Source organism: Pelophylax lessonae (genome assembly GCF_965119305.1).
Source record: "Pelophylax lessonae genome assembly, chromosome: 8".
Lineage (NCBI taxonomy): Eukaryota > Metazoa > Chordata > Amphibia > Anura > Ranidae > Pelophylax > Pelophylax lessonae.
The window spans coordinates 266,441,045-266,456,560 of record NC_138775.1 but is presented as its reverse complement, the minus strand read 5'-3'; the positions used below and the strand labels follow the sequence as shown (position 1 = coordinate 266,456,560).

General features: G+C 42.5%; 1 protein-coding gene across 1 annotated transcript in view; it reads right to left on the bottom strand.

Moving 5' to 3' along the window:
- LRRIQ3 (leucine rich repeats and IQ motif containing 3) overlaps positions 1-15,516 on the bottom strand; it is a 117,568-nt gene that overhangs the window by 15,522 nt on the left and 86,530 nt on the right. Inside the window, exons 5-6 of the mRNA XM_082265333.1 lie at positions 12,508-12,661; positions 1,890-1,979 (exon numbers count right to left, since the gene is read on the bottom strand). Of these exons, the coding sequence (XP_082121459.1) occupies positions 1,890-1,979; positions 12,508-12,661 (244 nt within the window). The remainder of the gene's footprint in view (positions 1-1,889; positions 1,980-12,507; positions 12,662-15,516) is intronic.

The window sequence follows — 15,516 nt, the reverse complement described above, 5'->3', positions numbered from 1 at the left end:
GCGTTTACTAACAAAGGGAAACATTTTTGTCATTTTTGTTGTTTTTTTTTTTTAACGCGTAATGGCGGCGATCTGCGATTTTTTTTGCCGGACTGCGACATTGCGGCGGACAGATCGGACCCTTGACTGACATTTTTGACACTTTTGGGGTTACCAGTGACATTACTACAGTAATCAGTGCTATACATATGCACTGTTACTGTAAAATGACACTGGCAGTGAAGGGGTTAACTTTTTTTTGAGAGGGAGGGGTTGTGTGTGTCCCTAGGGGCGTGATTCTTACTGTGATTGGCTGTGGCTTGAGGTGTAGGAACAGTGATCAACGGTCCTACATAGTAGAACCGTATGATCATTGTTTCTACACAGGGGAGAATCACAGGTGGCTTGTTTACATCAGCTGCCTGCCTTTCTCCCGCTCTAACGGACGATCGCGAGTGCCCGGCGGACATCGGGTCCGCCGGGCACACGCGCGGGGGAGTCTGTGACCAAGCGCGAGCGGGAGCGCACCTCCGGCAGCGCGCTCACTCCCCAGGGCCTCACAGGCTAGTGACGTACCCATACGTCACTTTGCCTGTCAGGGGCTGACCGCCACAGTATATGTACTTGCGGCGGTCGGCAAGTGGTTAAGAAGTACTGGTACCACAGTGCACCTGCAAAAAGAAATGAGTGTTTATGTGCCCTGTGGGAAGGCAGACACTTTTGTGTGTGTTCCTGCATTGCACAAATGTGCACCTAGCCTAAAGAAATAAAGATTACTCCCACTGATTCATAACTGCTCTGTGATCCGCACAGGGCCGCCGATAAAGGGGTACCACTGGTCCCCCTGTATGGGGCCTGAGCCCCATTGGTTCAACAGGGTTGCCCGAGCAGCTGACAAGCAGAAGGAAAGGGATCCTGGACAGGAAGGAGTGATAGGTGCAATGGGAGGGCAATTACAATAATCGATCCCCTGTAGTTACTCCCTGCAGTAGCAAAAATCTGCCTTCTCCTCCTCTACCTCCTGCTGCTTTCAGCTGCTGCGATTTTTTGCTGGACTGCGACATTGCTGCTAACAGATTGGACCCCTAACTGACATTTCTGACACTTTTGGGGGTACCATTGACATTACTACAGTAATCAGTGCTAAAAATATGCACTGTTACTGTAATAATGCCATTGGCAGGGAAGGGGTTAACCCGGTGGGTGATCAAGGGGTTAAATGTGAGCCTAGGGGAGTGATTCTAACTGTGGGGGGGGCGTGGCTTCTGAGATGACCATAGAGACATGTGATCCTATATAGAAGGATCACAGGAGCTCTGTGATCATCCCAGGGAGAAGGACGGTCAGCTGTGTTTACAACAGCTGGCCGTCCTTCTCTCTCAGCGGGGAACAATCGTGGGTGTCAGGCGGCAACTGGAGCCGCCTGACACACGCATCGGCTTCCTCGCTGACAAACGTGGGTGGGAGCTTGCCGCCGGCGGCGCTCGCTCGCCCCCTAGCCTCCTGAGAGCGAGCGACGTCGACCTACGTCGCTTTGCCCAGGAGTGGCTGCCTGCCGCATTAAATCTGCGGTAGGCAGTCGTTAACTGGTTAGGCATCTGATTTTTCAGACTTTTTTTTGTATGTATTTGCACGTATTTACATGCATTTTCCCATATATGCGTTCACGCAATGTCACGCACATTTTCACGCAAATGCGCAAAAACACATTCTCACATTCTTTTTCTGCACAATATGTAAATAGCTATTTGCGCACATTTGAGGCCTTATAGCTTACATGATATTTTAGTGATTGGGTTTTTATACAGTTTAATTTTTAAGGATGGAGGCAGGGCTGGATGAAGCTATATGGAAAGTCGTTGACTATTTTAGGAGAAAGATAAAACATACAAGCAAGTTTTGCAGCTCACCTGTCCTACGTCCCGCTGTATCTTCCACAAATCAACCGTAATACGCTTCACTGGCGTTGTATCCGGAGTGCTGTTTACTTGTCTCATGGGCTGTTAAATGTTTATGATAGAAAAAGGCCTCATGAAGCAACGTCCTTACACCCAGCAATGTCACAGTCTAATGTCCATGGCTGTACCAAGGTCAGAGCAGCTTACAAACTTCCATGAATGCTGAAGGCAGCACATCAGCCAAACCTGTCTGCATTTACAGACTTTTTTTTTACATAAATTTAATTTTGGTAATCAATATATTGCAATATAATGATTGACTCTAATAGGGTTCTCTTGGAAAAAAAAGGTTAGTACATATGGCTCTATTTAAAGTGTAATTCCACCTTTATTGAGAAAAAAAAAACATTCTCCTCTGGGTGATATCTATACATTGCAAGGATTTTAATAAACTTTTGCAGATTTCTATGCTTTGCCATTCAGAAGAAAAAGCTGTTGGTTTGTCTGTGTCCATGCGCACAGTGAATCTGTATGGGAGTGACTTTATAATTATCATTCAGTTGCTGCACTTGCAAGTAGAGGTGCGCCCAATGGAAATTTTGGAGCCGAAACCGAAAATTTCAGGATGCACCTGGCCGAAACAAAAAATAACTGTTAAAAAAAAAAAAATATATAAATATATATATATATATATATATATATATACCGTATATACTCGAGTATAAGCCGAGTTTTTCAGCACATTTTTTTGTGCTGAAAACGTCCCCCTCGGCTTATACTTGAGTCAAGGAAAAAAAAAAAAATTTCCTGTCGGCTCCGACGGGTTTAAGGTTTAAAAATGGCGCCGCCCGTCGCATACATGTCACCGCGCACGCGCCCCCGCCGCTCGTGTAATTTCGGCTATTCCCGGCGCCGCTCGGGAGAGGCCGGGAATAGCCGAAAGTATACGAGCGGCGGCGGCGCGTGCGCAATGACGTGACGGCGCCGGGCGGCACCAAGGCGCCTCTGGAACAGGTAAGTGAAACAGCTTCACTACCTGCCATTATGCAGGGCTGCGGGCACACTACAAGGGATGCAGTGCTGCGGGCATGGTCCACATGTACCATGCCCACAGCACTGCATCTCCTGTAGTATGCCCACAACCCCGGATCCTCTGGTACCATGCCAGTACCCTGCATTCTCCTGCACCATGCCAGTCACCCTGCATTCTCCTGCACCATGCCAGTCACCCTGCATTCTCCTGCACCATGCCAGTCACCCTGCATTCTCCTGCACCATGCCAGTACCCTGCATTCTCCTGTACCATGCCAGTCACCCTGCATTCTCCTGCACCATGCCAGTCACCCTGCATTCTCCTGTACCATGCCCGCCGCCCTGCATTCTCCTGCACCATGCCAGTCACCCTGCATTCTCCGGCACCATGCCAGTACCCTGCATTCTCCTACACCATGCCAGTCACCCTGCATTCTACTGCACCATGCCAGTACCCTGCATTCTCCTGCACCATGCCAGTACCCTGCATTCTCCTGCACCATGCCAATACCCTGCATTCTCCTGCACCATGCCAGTCACCCTGCATTCTCCTGTACCATGCCGGCCGCCCTGCATTCTCACCCTAGGCTTATACTCGAGTCAATGATTTTTCCCATCTTTTTGTGGTAAAAGTAGGGGTCTCGGCTTATACTCGGGTCGGCTTATACTCGAGTATATACGGTAATTGCATTATATTCGGCTTTTTAAATAATATTATGAATTTAAATGAATATGAATTTATTGACAGCACCTTTAGCGCAAGAAAAGCTCATGAAAAATTAATCCCTTTAAATTCTTGGTGCCTTCACATTGGTCCATTGCACTTCCTTTATGGTGTTAAAATTCTTGCTTGCTGCATTTTTGGTCTGGTAAAAAAAACCCACCAAAAACGCACCTTCCTGTTGAAATACATTGAAAATTCAGAAAGAACTCAAAAACCACATCAAAAACATAACACAGATGTCTTATTGATGAGGTTTTTGATTCATATGACCCATGAAAAACACACCATAAGCACAGCAAAATTGTGGTCAAAATGGGCACCTTTTTCCCTATCGGCAAAATGGCTTAAAAACGCCATTTTCGTCTGATATGTTTCAGCCATCAAAATTTCGGTGCATCTCTACTTGCAAGGGTCGATTGAGGAAAGTGGCGGGGTTTGCATACCTTTAGATATGATTTCCTTTTGGGAGTATCTCACCAAAAATGACATTTATGTTGCAGGGGGAGCCTAAAAACTGACACTTGTATCTTTATAGTATGAGGAGACATGGTATGTGTTTTAAGGGGGAGGGTTTGTCATGTTTAATACATTATTGAAAGAGCAAAAGTCGTGTGCAGAAAACTGCACCAAAACCCGTCATGGACTTTAAAGCGTAACTCCACTTTTGTTGAGAAAAAAACATTCCCCTCTGGGTGATCTCTGTACATTGCAAGGATTTTAACAAACTTTGTTGCAGATTCCTACCTTTTGTTATTCTGAAGAAATAACTGTTTGGGAGTGGTTTCATAATTATCAATCAGCTGTGGCAGCTGCAGGGCTCTAATGAGGAAATATGCTGGACCTGCATCCATTTAGATGTGTTCCTATTGGGAGTATCTCAGCTCTGAGGAAACCGGTGATACGCCGGTGAAATGCGTCAGCACCGTGTCATTTGGAATCTGCCAATAGGACTTTGAGCACGTTGACCTCCGGACGCCCTACGGCCGCATCAAGCGTTCCCCGCCTCCTACGTCCGGCGCAACGTCGGGCCGCTATCCATTAGCCCGCCCACCTACCAGGAAGCTCCATGGAGAGGAGAACCGCCAGGAACACCAGGCCGGGCTGCACCGCTGCTGAGTCCGCTGTGTTTATCTTCCCCGGGACACCTACAGACCGCTGGATCTAAGAGGTACCATGTATGCTATCCGAGGCTTTTATCTTGCGGTACTGTCTATCTGACCCCCACACATGGAGTTAACCTGCTAGCATGCTCCACACTTGCCCATCTCCATCTTACCACTACGTCCGCAGGACTTCAGGTATAGCCCTACATTTGGGTCAGTTAACATCTTCCACCTACCGACCCATCCCTCCTAGCCTACCTTGTTTTCAAAACATATGGAACTGTCCCTGCAAGGACTTTATCACTCTTACATGCCATGCTGTTTTTGACTGCTGCTGCTGGGACTGTATACTACTGTTAGCCCCGGTTCACACTTGTGCGTGTGCGGGGTTCGCATGTAATGTCGGAGCGCACTGCTCCGACATTACATGCGATCGGCTGTGCGGTGCGAGTTTAGCCATACAGTTTGTATGGCTAAATTCGCACCGCAGCCGCACCAAACACGCACAGGACCCTTTTTTCTAGCCGCATCAGGATCGGATCGCACAGCGGTTCACACTTGTGCGATCCGATCCTGTGCGAACTGCACGATCGCACTGCGATATGCGATCAAACTGGGGGTGTCGTTACTTGGAACAGCTTTCTCTGCTTGCCAAATCACCCACAACCCCCGCTTTATCTCCCATACAGCTAGCTTTTAGCACTCAACCCAGGTTGATATTTTTGTCCTATTGTGCCTGCATTGCTTTTAATAATTTTTTTAACTGTGAGTCATGCTACACCCTGAATACACCATGTTTGTTGCATTTCAGCTACTTGTGCATTAATAAAGTTATATTTCTTTTTTCCCCTTACCTTGGTGTCCCCAGTTGATCCTTTCAGGGGTACCTCTATATCTCCTAATCTCTTTAGTTTAAACTTTGTTTCAGATTCCTACCTTTTGTTATTCTGAGGAAATAACTGTTTGTTCCTCTGTGCTAAGTGGGTCTAATGGGAGTGGTTTCATAATTATCAATCAGCTGTGGCAGCTGCAGGGCTCAAATGAGGAAATATGCTGGGCCTGCATCCATTTAGATGTGTTCCTATTGGGAGTATCTCACCAAAAATGACATTTTTGTTATAGGGGATGCCAAAAATCTGACTTGTATATTAGTGCAGACTCCTGGGAAAATCAGTAAGCCAAACACACAAGCAGGAAATTATGTTTCTGGGGTGTGGTCAGTATACATTCTGTGTACAGAACAGCTCCAGGTAGCCATATTGCATTGCATTTTCAGAAAATTACAGCTGCTGCAGATTGAAAAGGAAAGGTAATTTTTAATAATATTCAATTACAATATGATTTGTGTCGCTATTAGCTACACGAAAGTGGAGCTACCTATTAAGGACAGACCAAAATGGTAAAAAAAAAATTTTTTTTTGATTGTAAAATTTATATAGAAAAACATATAAACATTACATCCGTAACTAGGTACCCATTACACCTCACAGGTAAGGAAAATGTGTGGCTACCTGTAGTGAACCATCAGGATAGCTGCCATACATTTATGTGTGAACACCTGACATGTTTCCGACTAATACTTTGGAGTCCTTCTTCAGAGGTGCAGTAGTGAGTACTGTTATTTTCTAGAACATAAATATGTCCTGTTAGTAACATATTTATAACTCTCTTAAGTAGTAGACCCCGTTCAGACAGGGGCGACACGACTTGGTGGGGCGACCTGTTCATATCATTGAAGTCAATGCAAGTCGCCTCCAGGTCGCCCCAAAGTAGTACAGGACCCTTTTTCTAAGTCGGAGCAACTTGTGTCGCTCCTATTAGAAAGGGTCCTGTACTATTCAATGGCAGGCGACCCACCGCGACTTGTCAAGCGACCAAGTCGCCTGACAAGTCGCGCTAGTGTGAATGGACCCTTAATAATGTCACAGTCAAAACAATACATAGGCTACATTATACTCACAAAGTTCAACAAATACATTGCACATCATAAGCTGAGTAAGAAATAGCTACTGCCAAAAACACCATCACTATGGCAATACTCAATCTCATGAGAACACATTGGATATGGAGGATTTCCCTTCCTCTCCTACCAATGGACACGGTAACATGAAAACAAATAGCCAAACCTCGAACATTAACACTACAAACTCACACAAATTGGGTGTTTCATCATCAACCCCACAATATTGAACTATGTCCCAGGTTGATTTTTTAGGCAAGGCAAGGGGGAAAGTAAAAACACATCAAGGAAGTATCAAAACATATACACAAAAAAACCCACAAACCTCATCGACCCAAACCTCACTAAATGTTAATAACTTATCCTCTCAACACCTCACTCAAGACCAAAGGCATGTGCTAGCCAAAGATCTTACTTTTTGTACAAATTGGGGGTGATCAAAGACACTGACTTGTTTAAACATAATCTATTATTGAAAAGCCTTCTTGCCAAAAACAGTATGGCACAGAATCCACATATACCCAGAAAGATCTTGATGCTATAGACAATTTGACAGCATTGCTTGAAGAAAACAAACCAGGGAGTCTCATTGACTCTATTGATTTGGACACAATCTTGGAAGAAGTTGATGTGGTTATATCTTCCTTTGCATCTTCCACCTGACCCAAAAGCTGCCTTAAAAATAAATCTACTTCACACCCTTCACCGAGTTCTAACTCTAATGGAGCAGCCTTTTTTAAACTAATTTTTAACGATATCCAAAACCTAAAAAAGTGTCCATCAAAGTTTGTGGTAATTTAACTCACAATGTGATGGAGGCATTGCATTCTCTAATGAACAACCAATCGATCACAATAAAGCCCTCTGACAAAGTGGGGAAATATTGTGATCCAAGACAGACAATTCTCAGTACATCCAAATGTGCAAAAAATTTTTAAAGAACAAAGAATGGTATCGCCCAATTCTGAAATCAGATAGAGAAATTCACAAAAGAATTCTATCTTTTTGTTGATCAGGCCTACTATCGCAACAACATTTCGAAAAAGAATATGGGACTTTGTAAGAACAACCCATCTGAGGGAGGCCACGTTTTATGCCCTCCCTAAGATACATAAAAACCCCAAAGACCCCTCAGGTAGGCCCATCGTTTCGGAAGAGACAGTTTAACAGAAAATTTAGGTTGCTTTGTTGACAATCAGTTAAGACCATTTGTTGAGGATTTGCCATTATACATTCACGGTACGATTCACCTCCTCAGGGTCCTGGAGGGCCTCCAGGTCACTGGCCAGACTATTTTGGTGGCCATTGACATGGAGGCTCTCTACAGTTCTATAGGGGCCTATCTGCCATACAACACACTCTCTCTCAGAAAAGCCAACATGAATGACCATTCAATGAGTTCATTGTGTTATCATTGGAGTTCATCCTTAGACATAATTTATTTACGTTTCTCAATTCCCACTACCTCCAGGTACAGGGGGTATCCATGGAAACATGTTGCACCCCCTCTTATGCCAACCTGTACCGGGGGGAGTGGGAATACTTATTATTCTCTGAGGAGACTGCATCGTTGTATACAGGCCATGCTATTGCGTAGTACCGTTACATTGATGACATCTTCCGGATGGACCGGAAACACTACTTAATGATTTCCTTGACTATATCAATCAGAAAAACACTTTTAATCTAAGGTTCATAATGCCCTATAGTAGATCCACTAATACATTCTTAGATGTATCCATACACAAACACCCAAATGGCCAACTTTACAGTGAATTATTATGAAAACTTACTGCTGGTAACACAATCCTAGAAGCTTCTAGCTTCCACCCCAAACCTCTCTTGGCATTCATTCCTAATGGACAATGCATTAGAGCAAGACACAACTGCTCTATTGATATCTTCTTTGAACAGGAAGCAGAAACATTAAGATCTAGATTACTAGAACGTGGCTACTCAAAAAGCCTTTTGAAAAAGGCTTATAAAAAAGCTAAGGGCAGATCTCGTAATGATCTATTATTCACATGAAGGAAACCAAAAAATGAAAAGGTAACTAGAATCATCACCCAATACTCTAAACAGCATAAACAAATAAAACATATTTTTAGAAAGTACTGGCATCTTCTGAGTATGGATCCATCGCTAGCCTATTTGTACCTAAACAACCTATGATTACATATAGAAGGACTCCTTCATTGAGAGATAAGTTGATCCATAGCGAGTTTAAATTAGAGAGGAGAGACAGATGTAGAACTGTAGGTAACTTTATATGTGGCAGCTGTAGTTATTGCAAACATATGGACACAAGGGCATGTATTACCTTGCCCAATGGCAAAAAGGTCAAGCCTAACATTATGCTACTGCAAAACTCCCGGTGTGTTGTACCTGCTCACATGTGAATGCAGGTGCTACTACGTCGGTAAAACCAAACCCGAATTTTTGAGAAGAATTTATCGACATTTTGGTAAGCATCAACAAAAAGGACCCCGAGGTTCACATCCACATGGGGTTCTTGATCATGCAGGTCCATCCGGCAGTAGCTATTTCTTACTCAGCTATGATGTGCAATGCATTTGCTGAACTCTGTGAGTATAATCTTGCCTATGCAATGTTTTGACTGTGGCATTATTACATTTCTGCAATACATTTATTTTACCACTTAAGAGAGTTAAAATTATGTTATTAACAGGACATATTTATGTTCTAGAAAATAACAGTACTCACTGCTGCACCTCTGAAGAAGGACTCCACAGTATTAGTCAAAAACATGTCAGGTGTTCACACATAAATGTATGGCAGCTAACCTGATGGTTCACTACGGGTAGCCGCACATTTGCCATACCTCTGTGGTGTAATTGGTACCTATCTCCTATATGGATGTAATGTTTGTATGTTTTTCTATATATATTTTTACAATCTAATGAAAATAATTTTTTTTTTTACCATTTTGGGCTTTCTTGCCACTTTTATCTTAGTGCAGACTTCTGGGAAAATCAGTAAGCCAATCACAAAAGCAGGAAATTACATTTCTAAGCGTTGCGCAAACTGTTGGCGCTATATACATCCTGTATAATAATAATAGTAATAATAATTACTGGAAGGCGTCCTGTACATTATAGCCAATTGCATTGCAGAAAATAACCGCAATTCAAAAAAAGGAAAGGTGATTTTTAATAACATTCAATTACAATATGACAATGTGTTGATGTGCGTTATTCTGATGCACCAGAATGCCAAGGTCCAAATGAATCCTTCAAAATATTGTCAGCTGCCTATTTAGGGTACACTCACACTGCCTTCTGATAGACCCCTTGGCATGGCATCTTCAACAATGCAAGGAAAGAAAGTTGCGCTCATTCACCCCCACACAATTCCATTTATCAGGGAACACCAGTGCTCAGCCCTGACCTTGGCAAGCCACTCCAATAATGATTATCATAACTATAACCTGGGAGTCCAGTAAAGATCCTTGATATCCTTTAATATATCAAATGGCTGAAAAAATTAGCTTGACAGGTCTGGCTGAAACACGTTGGAGGACCTTTTCAAACTGCTTTTTTAGTCATTTGATATCATAAAGGATATCGAGGATTTTTACTGGACTGCTAGCTTGTGTTGATCACACAGAATCCTCAACTGACTGTGCTTACCCAATTGGATGAGGTCAATGTCCCTTCTCCCAATGTGACAGTGTTTGGGACTAACGATTAGGCACTGGGACCCAAGTCAAAGAGTGAACGTGTAAAAGGCACGTGTCAAAGAGTGGATGTCATGTGCTCCCCTAGACCCAGAAAACCCTGCGAGAAGACCATGGGTGGAAAGTTGAGGTATCCAGAGGCACTGCTACTTTGCCCTAAAATAGGCAAAGTGACAGTGGGGGGTTACTTCCAGGTTTCATTGCCAAAGCTTAACATAAGAAACTGAAGTTAGAAGCTGATTGGCCTCCATGTATTGACATACTGGCATATTCGATCTCGGGCAGAATCGCCACGCTTTTGCCTGCCATCCCGAATCATTGCAAATCGCAGGAAGCCCATGCGATTCCCATGACTTGCAATGGCACCCCAAACGCAGCACAATTTTGCCGTGATTTCTGCAGGTTTTTGGAAGCTGGCAGTGGTTTATAGGGGGGATGAGGATGACATGGGGTGGGGTGTTAGCAGGGCAGCAGTGGGGTGCCAGGTGTGATGAGAATGACAGGAGGTAGGATGTTAGCGTGCTGGCAGTGGTGTGCCAGGTGTGATGAGGATTACAGGGGTTAGGTTGTTAGCAAGGTTGCAGTGGGGTGTCAGGTGTGATAAGGATGAGGATGACAGGGGGTGGGGTGTTAGCAAGGTTGCAGTGGGGTGTCAGGTGTGATAAGGATGAGGATGACAGGGGGTGGGGTGTTAGCAAGGTTGCAGTGGGGTGCCAGGAGTGATGAGGATGACAGTGGGTGAAGTGTTAGCAAGGTTGCAGTTGGGTGCCAGGTGTGATGAGGATGTCAGGGGTGGGGTGTTTGCAAGGTTGCAGTGAGATGCCAGGTGTGATGAGGATAAGGATGCTAGGGGGTGGGGGATTAGCAAGGTTGCAGTGGGGTGCCAGGTGTGAGGAGGATGACAGGGGGTGGGGTGTTTGCAAGGTTGCAGTGAGATGCCAGGTGTGATGAGGATAAGGATGATAGGGGTGGGTTATTAGCAAGGTTGCAATGGGGTGCCAGGTGTGATAAACATGAGAATGACTGGGGGGGGGGGTGTTAGCAAGGTATCAATGGGGTGCCAGGTGTGATGAGGATGACAGGGGGTAGGATGTTAATAAAGTATCAGTGGGGTAGCAGGTGTGATAAGGATGACATGGGGTGGAGTGTTATCAAGGTTGCAATGGGTTGCCAGGTGTGATGAGGATGAGGTTGACAGGGAGTTGAAGTCAGGACTCTGTGCAGGCCAGTCAAGTTTCTCCACTCCAAACTCACTTATTCATGTCTTTATGGACTGTCCAAATCATTTGGTGGAGGGGGGATTATGGTGTGGGGTTGTCTTTCAGGGGTTGGGCTTGGGCCCTTAATTCCAGTGAAGGGAACTCTTAAGGTGTCAGGATACCAAGTTATTTTGGACAATTTCATGCTCCCAACTTTGGGGGAAAAGTTTGGGGATGGCCCCTTCCTGTTCCAACATGACTGTGCACCAGTGCACAAAGCAAGGTCCATAAAGACATTGATTAGTGAGTTTGGGATGGAGGAACTTGACTGGCCTGCACAGAGTCCTGACCTCAACCCAATAGAACACCTTTGGGATGAATTAGAGCGGAGACTGGGAGCCAGGCCTTCTCATCCAACATTGGTACCTAACCTCACAAATACGCCTCTAAAAGAATGGTCAAACATTCCCATAAACACACTCCTAAACCTTGTGGACAGCCTTCCCAGAAGAGTTGAAGCTGTTATAGCTGCAAAGGGTGGGCCAACTCAATATTGAACCCTACGGTCTAAGAATGGAATGTCATTAAAGCTCATGTATGTGTAAAGGCAGGCGTCCCAATACTTTTGGTAATATAGTGTATATTTAGATCCTATATAATAATATTTAGGGTGCCATTGCTAACCCCCTTCTGAAGGTTTCTTTCACCACTTCCTGAGTCACTGAGCAGGAACAAGTATAAGATCAGGAATTGTGACTTCACTGGCTGCATGCTTGCTCAGGTAGATGGCACAAGGCAGGCAGCAAGTATTTCAAAAGCAGGTCAGCAATGCACACATTTATTTTTCTATCTCATTACACTGAAATGAGTAAAGTTCCGGGGACACCGGAAGCCCCATCTTCTGGATGCCCTTACCTGCTTAATGGTGGCCATTCTTCTGCTGTTGGGGAGGTCGGAAAAGTTATCTATCAATCTGGATTTTACAAGAAGTCTCTTCCCGTCCTCCTCCTGACTTCTCCTCCGCTGGGAATGCAATTTCGTCCTTCGCTTCCCCGGCTGAAAAATAAGGCTACAAATATACACGCGACATATTATTTTTAGTATACTGTGCAAATATTCTAAGCCCCGGGTAATGGATGGGGGATGAAGAGTCACACTGTGACCCTCCACATCCATAAAGAAAAGTTCCGATGGCAGCCATAGCGCAGATTGGATTTTCTCTACCTTATTTTATTTTGTATATGGATACTTCATTTTTCTTTTTTATACCCCTATCACTCCTCCCAAACTCCCAGCGCTCTATTTAGCTTTGAGCTATATCTCGGCTGCCTTCTTCTCTCTCTCCCAGCTCCTCCGCCGCGCCTTCTGCTACTTACTCTTCACTCAGACAGGCGGCTCCCAGAGGAAGACGCTGGAGTATTATCCAGATCATGGGCTCAGCTGACACTACAAGGCAGGCCCAGGCTGTCAGCTAAACAACAGCAGCAAAGCGGCAAAACACCGCAGAGGTGAAAAGTGCTCGCCGAAGACTAGGGAACTTTTTTTTCGTTCTGCATTTAAAGAGACCCTGTCACCAGTTCGGATTTTTTTTTTGTTTCGAAAAAAAAAAAAGGAATAATACATATTTGCATCAATTTTACTTCATCTAGCTACTTTATTTTTTTAACCCTTGCATAATTAAGGGCTCATGCTCACTGCAGCTCAAAAACGCTTGATACAGGCATTTGAGCTCTTTTTTTTTTTTTTTCTTTCCCTCTAAACTCCCCTTCATGTTAACCTATGTGTCCATGCACACTATAGGCATTTTCGGTATTTTTTTTTTTTTTAATCTCTTTTTATTGAATTTTATAACCAACAAACATAAAAAAAGAAAATTAATAATGACAATCACAATATCAAAAATCTATACTCTATAATAAAATAAACTAAACTATAATAAAATAATAAAAATAAATAAATAAAAAAAAAAAAAAAAGAGAGATAAAATAATAAAGAAAAAAATATATAATTTCTCAACATCCTGACATAGGCTGGTCCCTTTGATTGATTTTAATATTTACTAAAGATGAGCATTCTCATCTGTATGCTAGAATATTAATCCATCACCACTCCGTACATATATATAAAGCCTAAATATAGACAGAGAATATATTTTTAATAAACAGGTATTTTTAAATAAAAATATTTATATAATAATAAAAAAAATGTATATATATATATATATATATATATATATATATATATATATATATACACTGTGTTTCTTTTTGTTTCATTGTTGAAAATGTAATTTATATATATATATATATATATCTATATCTATATATATATATATATATATATATATATATATATATATATACACATACATAAAAACTCCAAAATAGTTTGAAATAATTAAATGTAACATTTTAATACAATTATATACAATAACATAAATAATATAATTTTAATAATATTATCATTGGTGTGAGAAGCCAATTGCATTAGGGTAGGTTGCCCCCAATCAATTGCAGAGTGCCACAGCATTGCCCCCTGTATTTCTTTTTGTTTCATTGTTGAAAATGTTATTTATATATATATATATATATATATATATATATATATATATATATATATATATATATATATATATATATATATATATACTGTATATAAATACATAAAAACTCCAAAATAGTTTAAAATAATTAAATGTAACATTTTAATACAATTCTATACAATAACATAAATAATATAATTTTAATAATATTATCATTGGTGTGAGCAGCCAATGGCATTAGGGTGTGCACCCCAGAGCACAAACATACATGTGTGTATATTAGCAAAGCAGGGGTAGGTGTCAGTAGGGTGTGAAGGGTGTCAGTAGTTTTTATTTTCTTACAATCTTTTGGGGGGCTTTGGTGAAATATCAAGGGTTTAAACAGAGAGAAAGAACAGATCGTACCCAGTCCTTTTCTCTGCAGCCTCAGCTGCACTGGGCAGTGAAAAAATGGGAAGGGCTCTTTGCTGAGTGGCTTCCTGTTCATTCACTAACTGAAGCATAGTAAACTATGTTAGTTAAGAATAAACACAGGAGCGATTGGTACAGATCACTCACTGTGTTCATTCATTCATCCATCCTGAAACACCCCATGCAGCAGCCAGTGGGAGAGGAAAGAAGGGAAGCTGGCAGCACTTAAGGGGAGATACAGGGGACGCCAGGAAGCAGGGGGGATCGGCACACCTATGAATATTATTATGTCTGTACAGAGACAGAGAGAGACATTTTTATTAATAAGCAATTATTTATTATTTATTTTATTATTTTATATTTTTTCTTTTCTTTTTTATATATACTGTATCTATCTCTCTCCTTCTTTATAAGACTGCAATCCTCTGACTACAGCAGAAGTATAGCCAAACAAGCTTTGGCTGTACTTCTCCTTTAAATCGACCCCAGTGTCTCTTTAAACTCCAAAAAACTATTCACAAGGGAACACAATGGAATTGATGTACTAAAAGGCAAATAAATTGTCAAAGCTTAAAGTGGAATTTCGCTCTCTCAGTCAACATAGGCTGTTTTTATCCTTATGCTGCTAGCATTAGTAAATAGATAGGAAAGAGTATCAGATTTACTTGTTTTAAACCTTTTTTTTACATTTCTTCAGTTACTTCCTGGCTTCCATGCCTAGGCAAATGATGTCATAGACCCAGGAGTCGTCAGGAGGGGAGGGAGAGTTCTCAGCTCAGTCTATGCTTAAGCTAAGGACAGATAGATTCCAGGAAGAAAACGATACATTAATCATCTGCCCTTACTTAACCTTCCTAGCGGTATTCCCGAGTGTGACTCGGGGTAAGATTTTAGTGCCAAAAGCGGTAACCCCGAGTCACACTCGGGGTAGCGCTAAGAAGATCGCTGGATGCTGGAGGAGGTTTTACTTA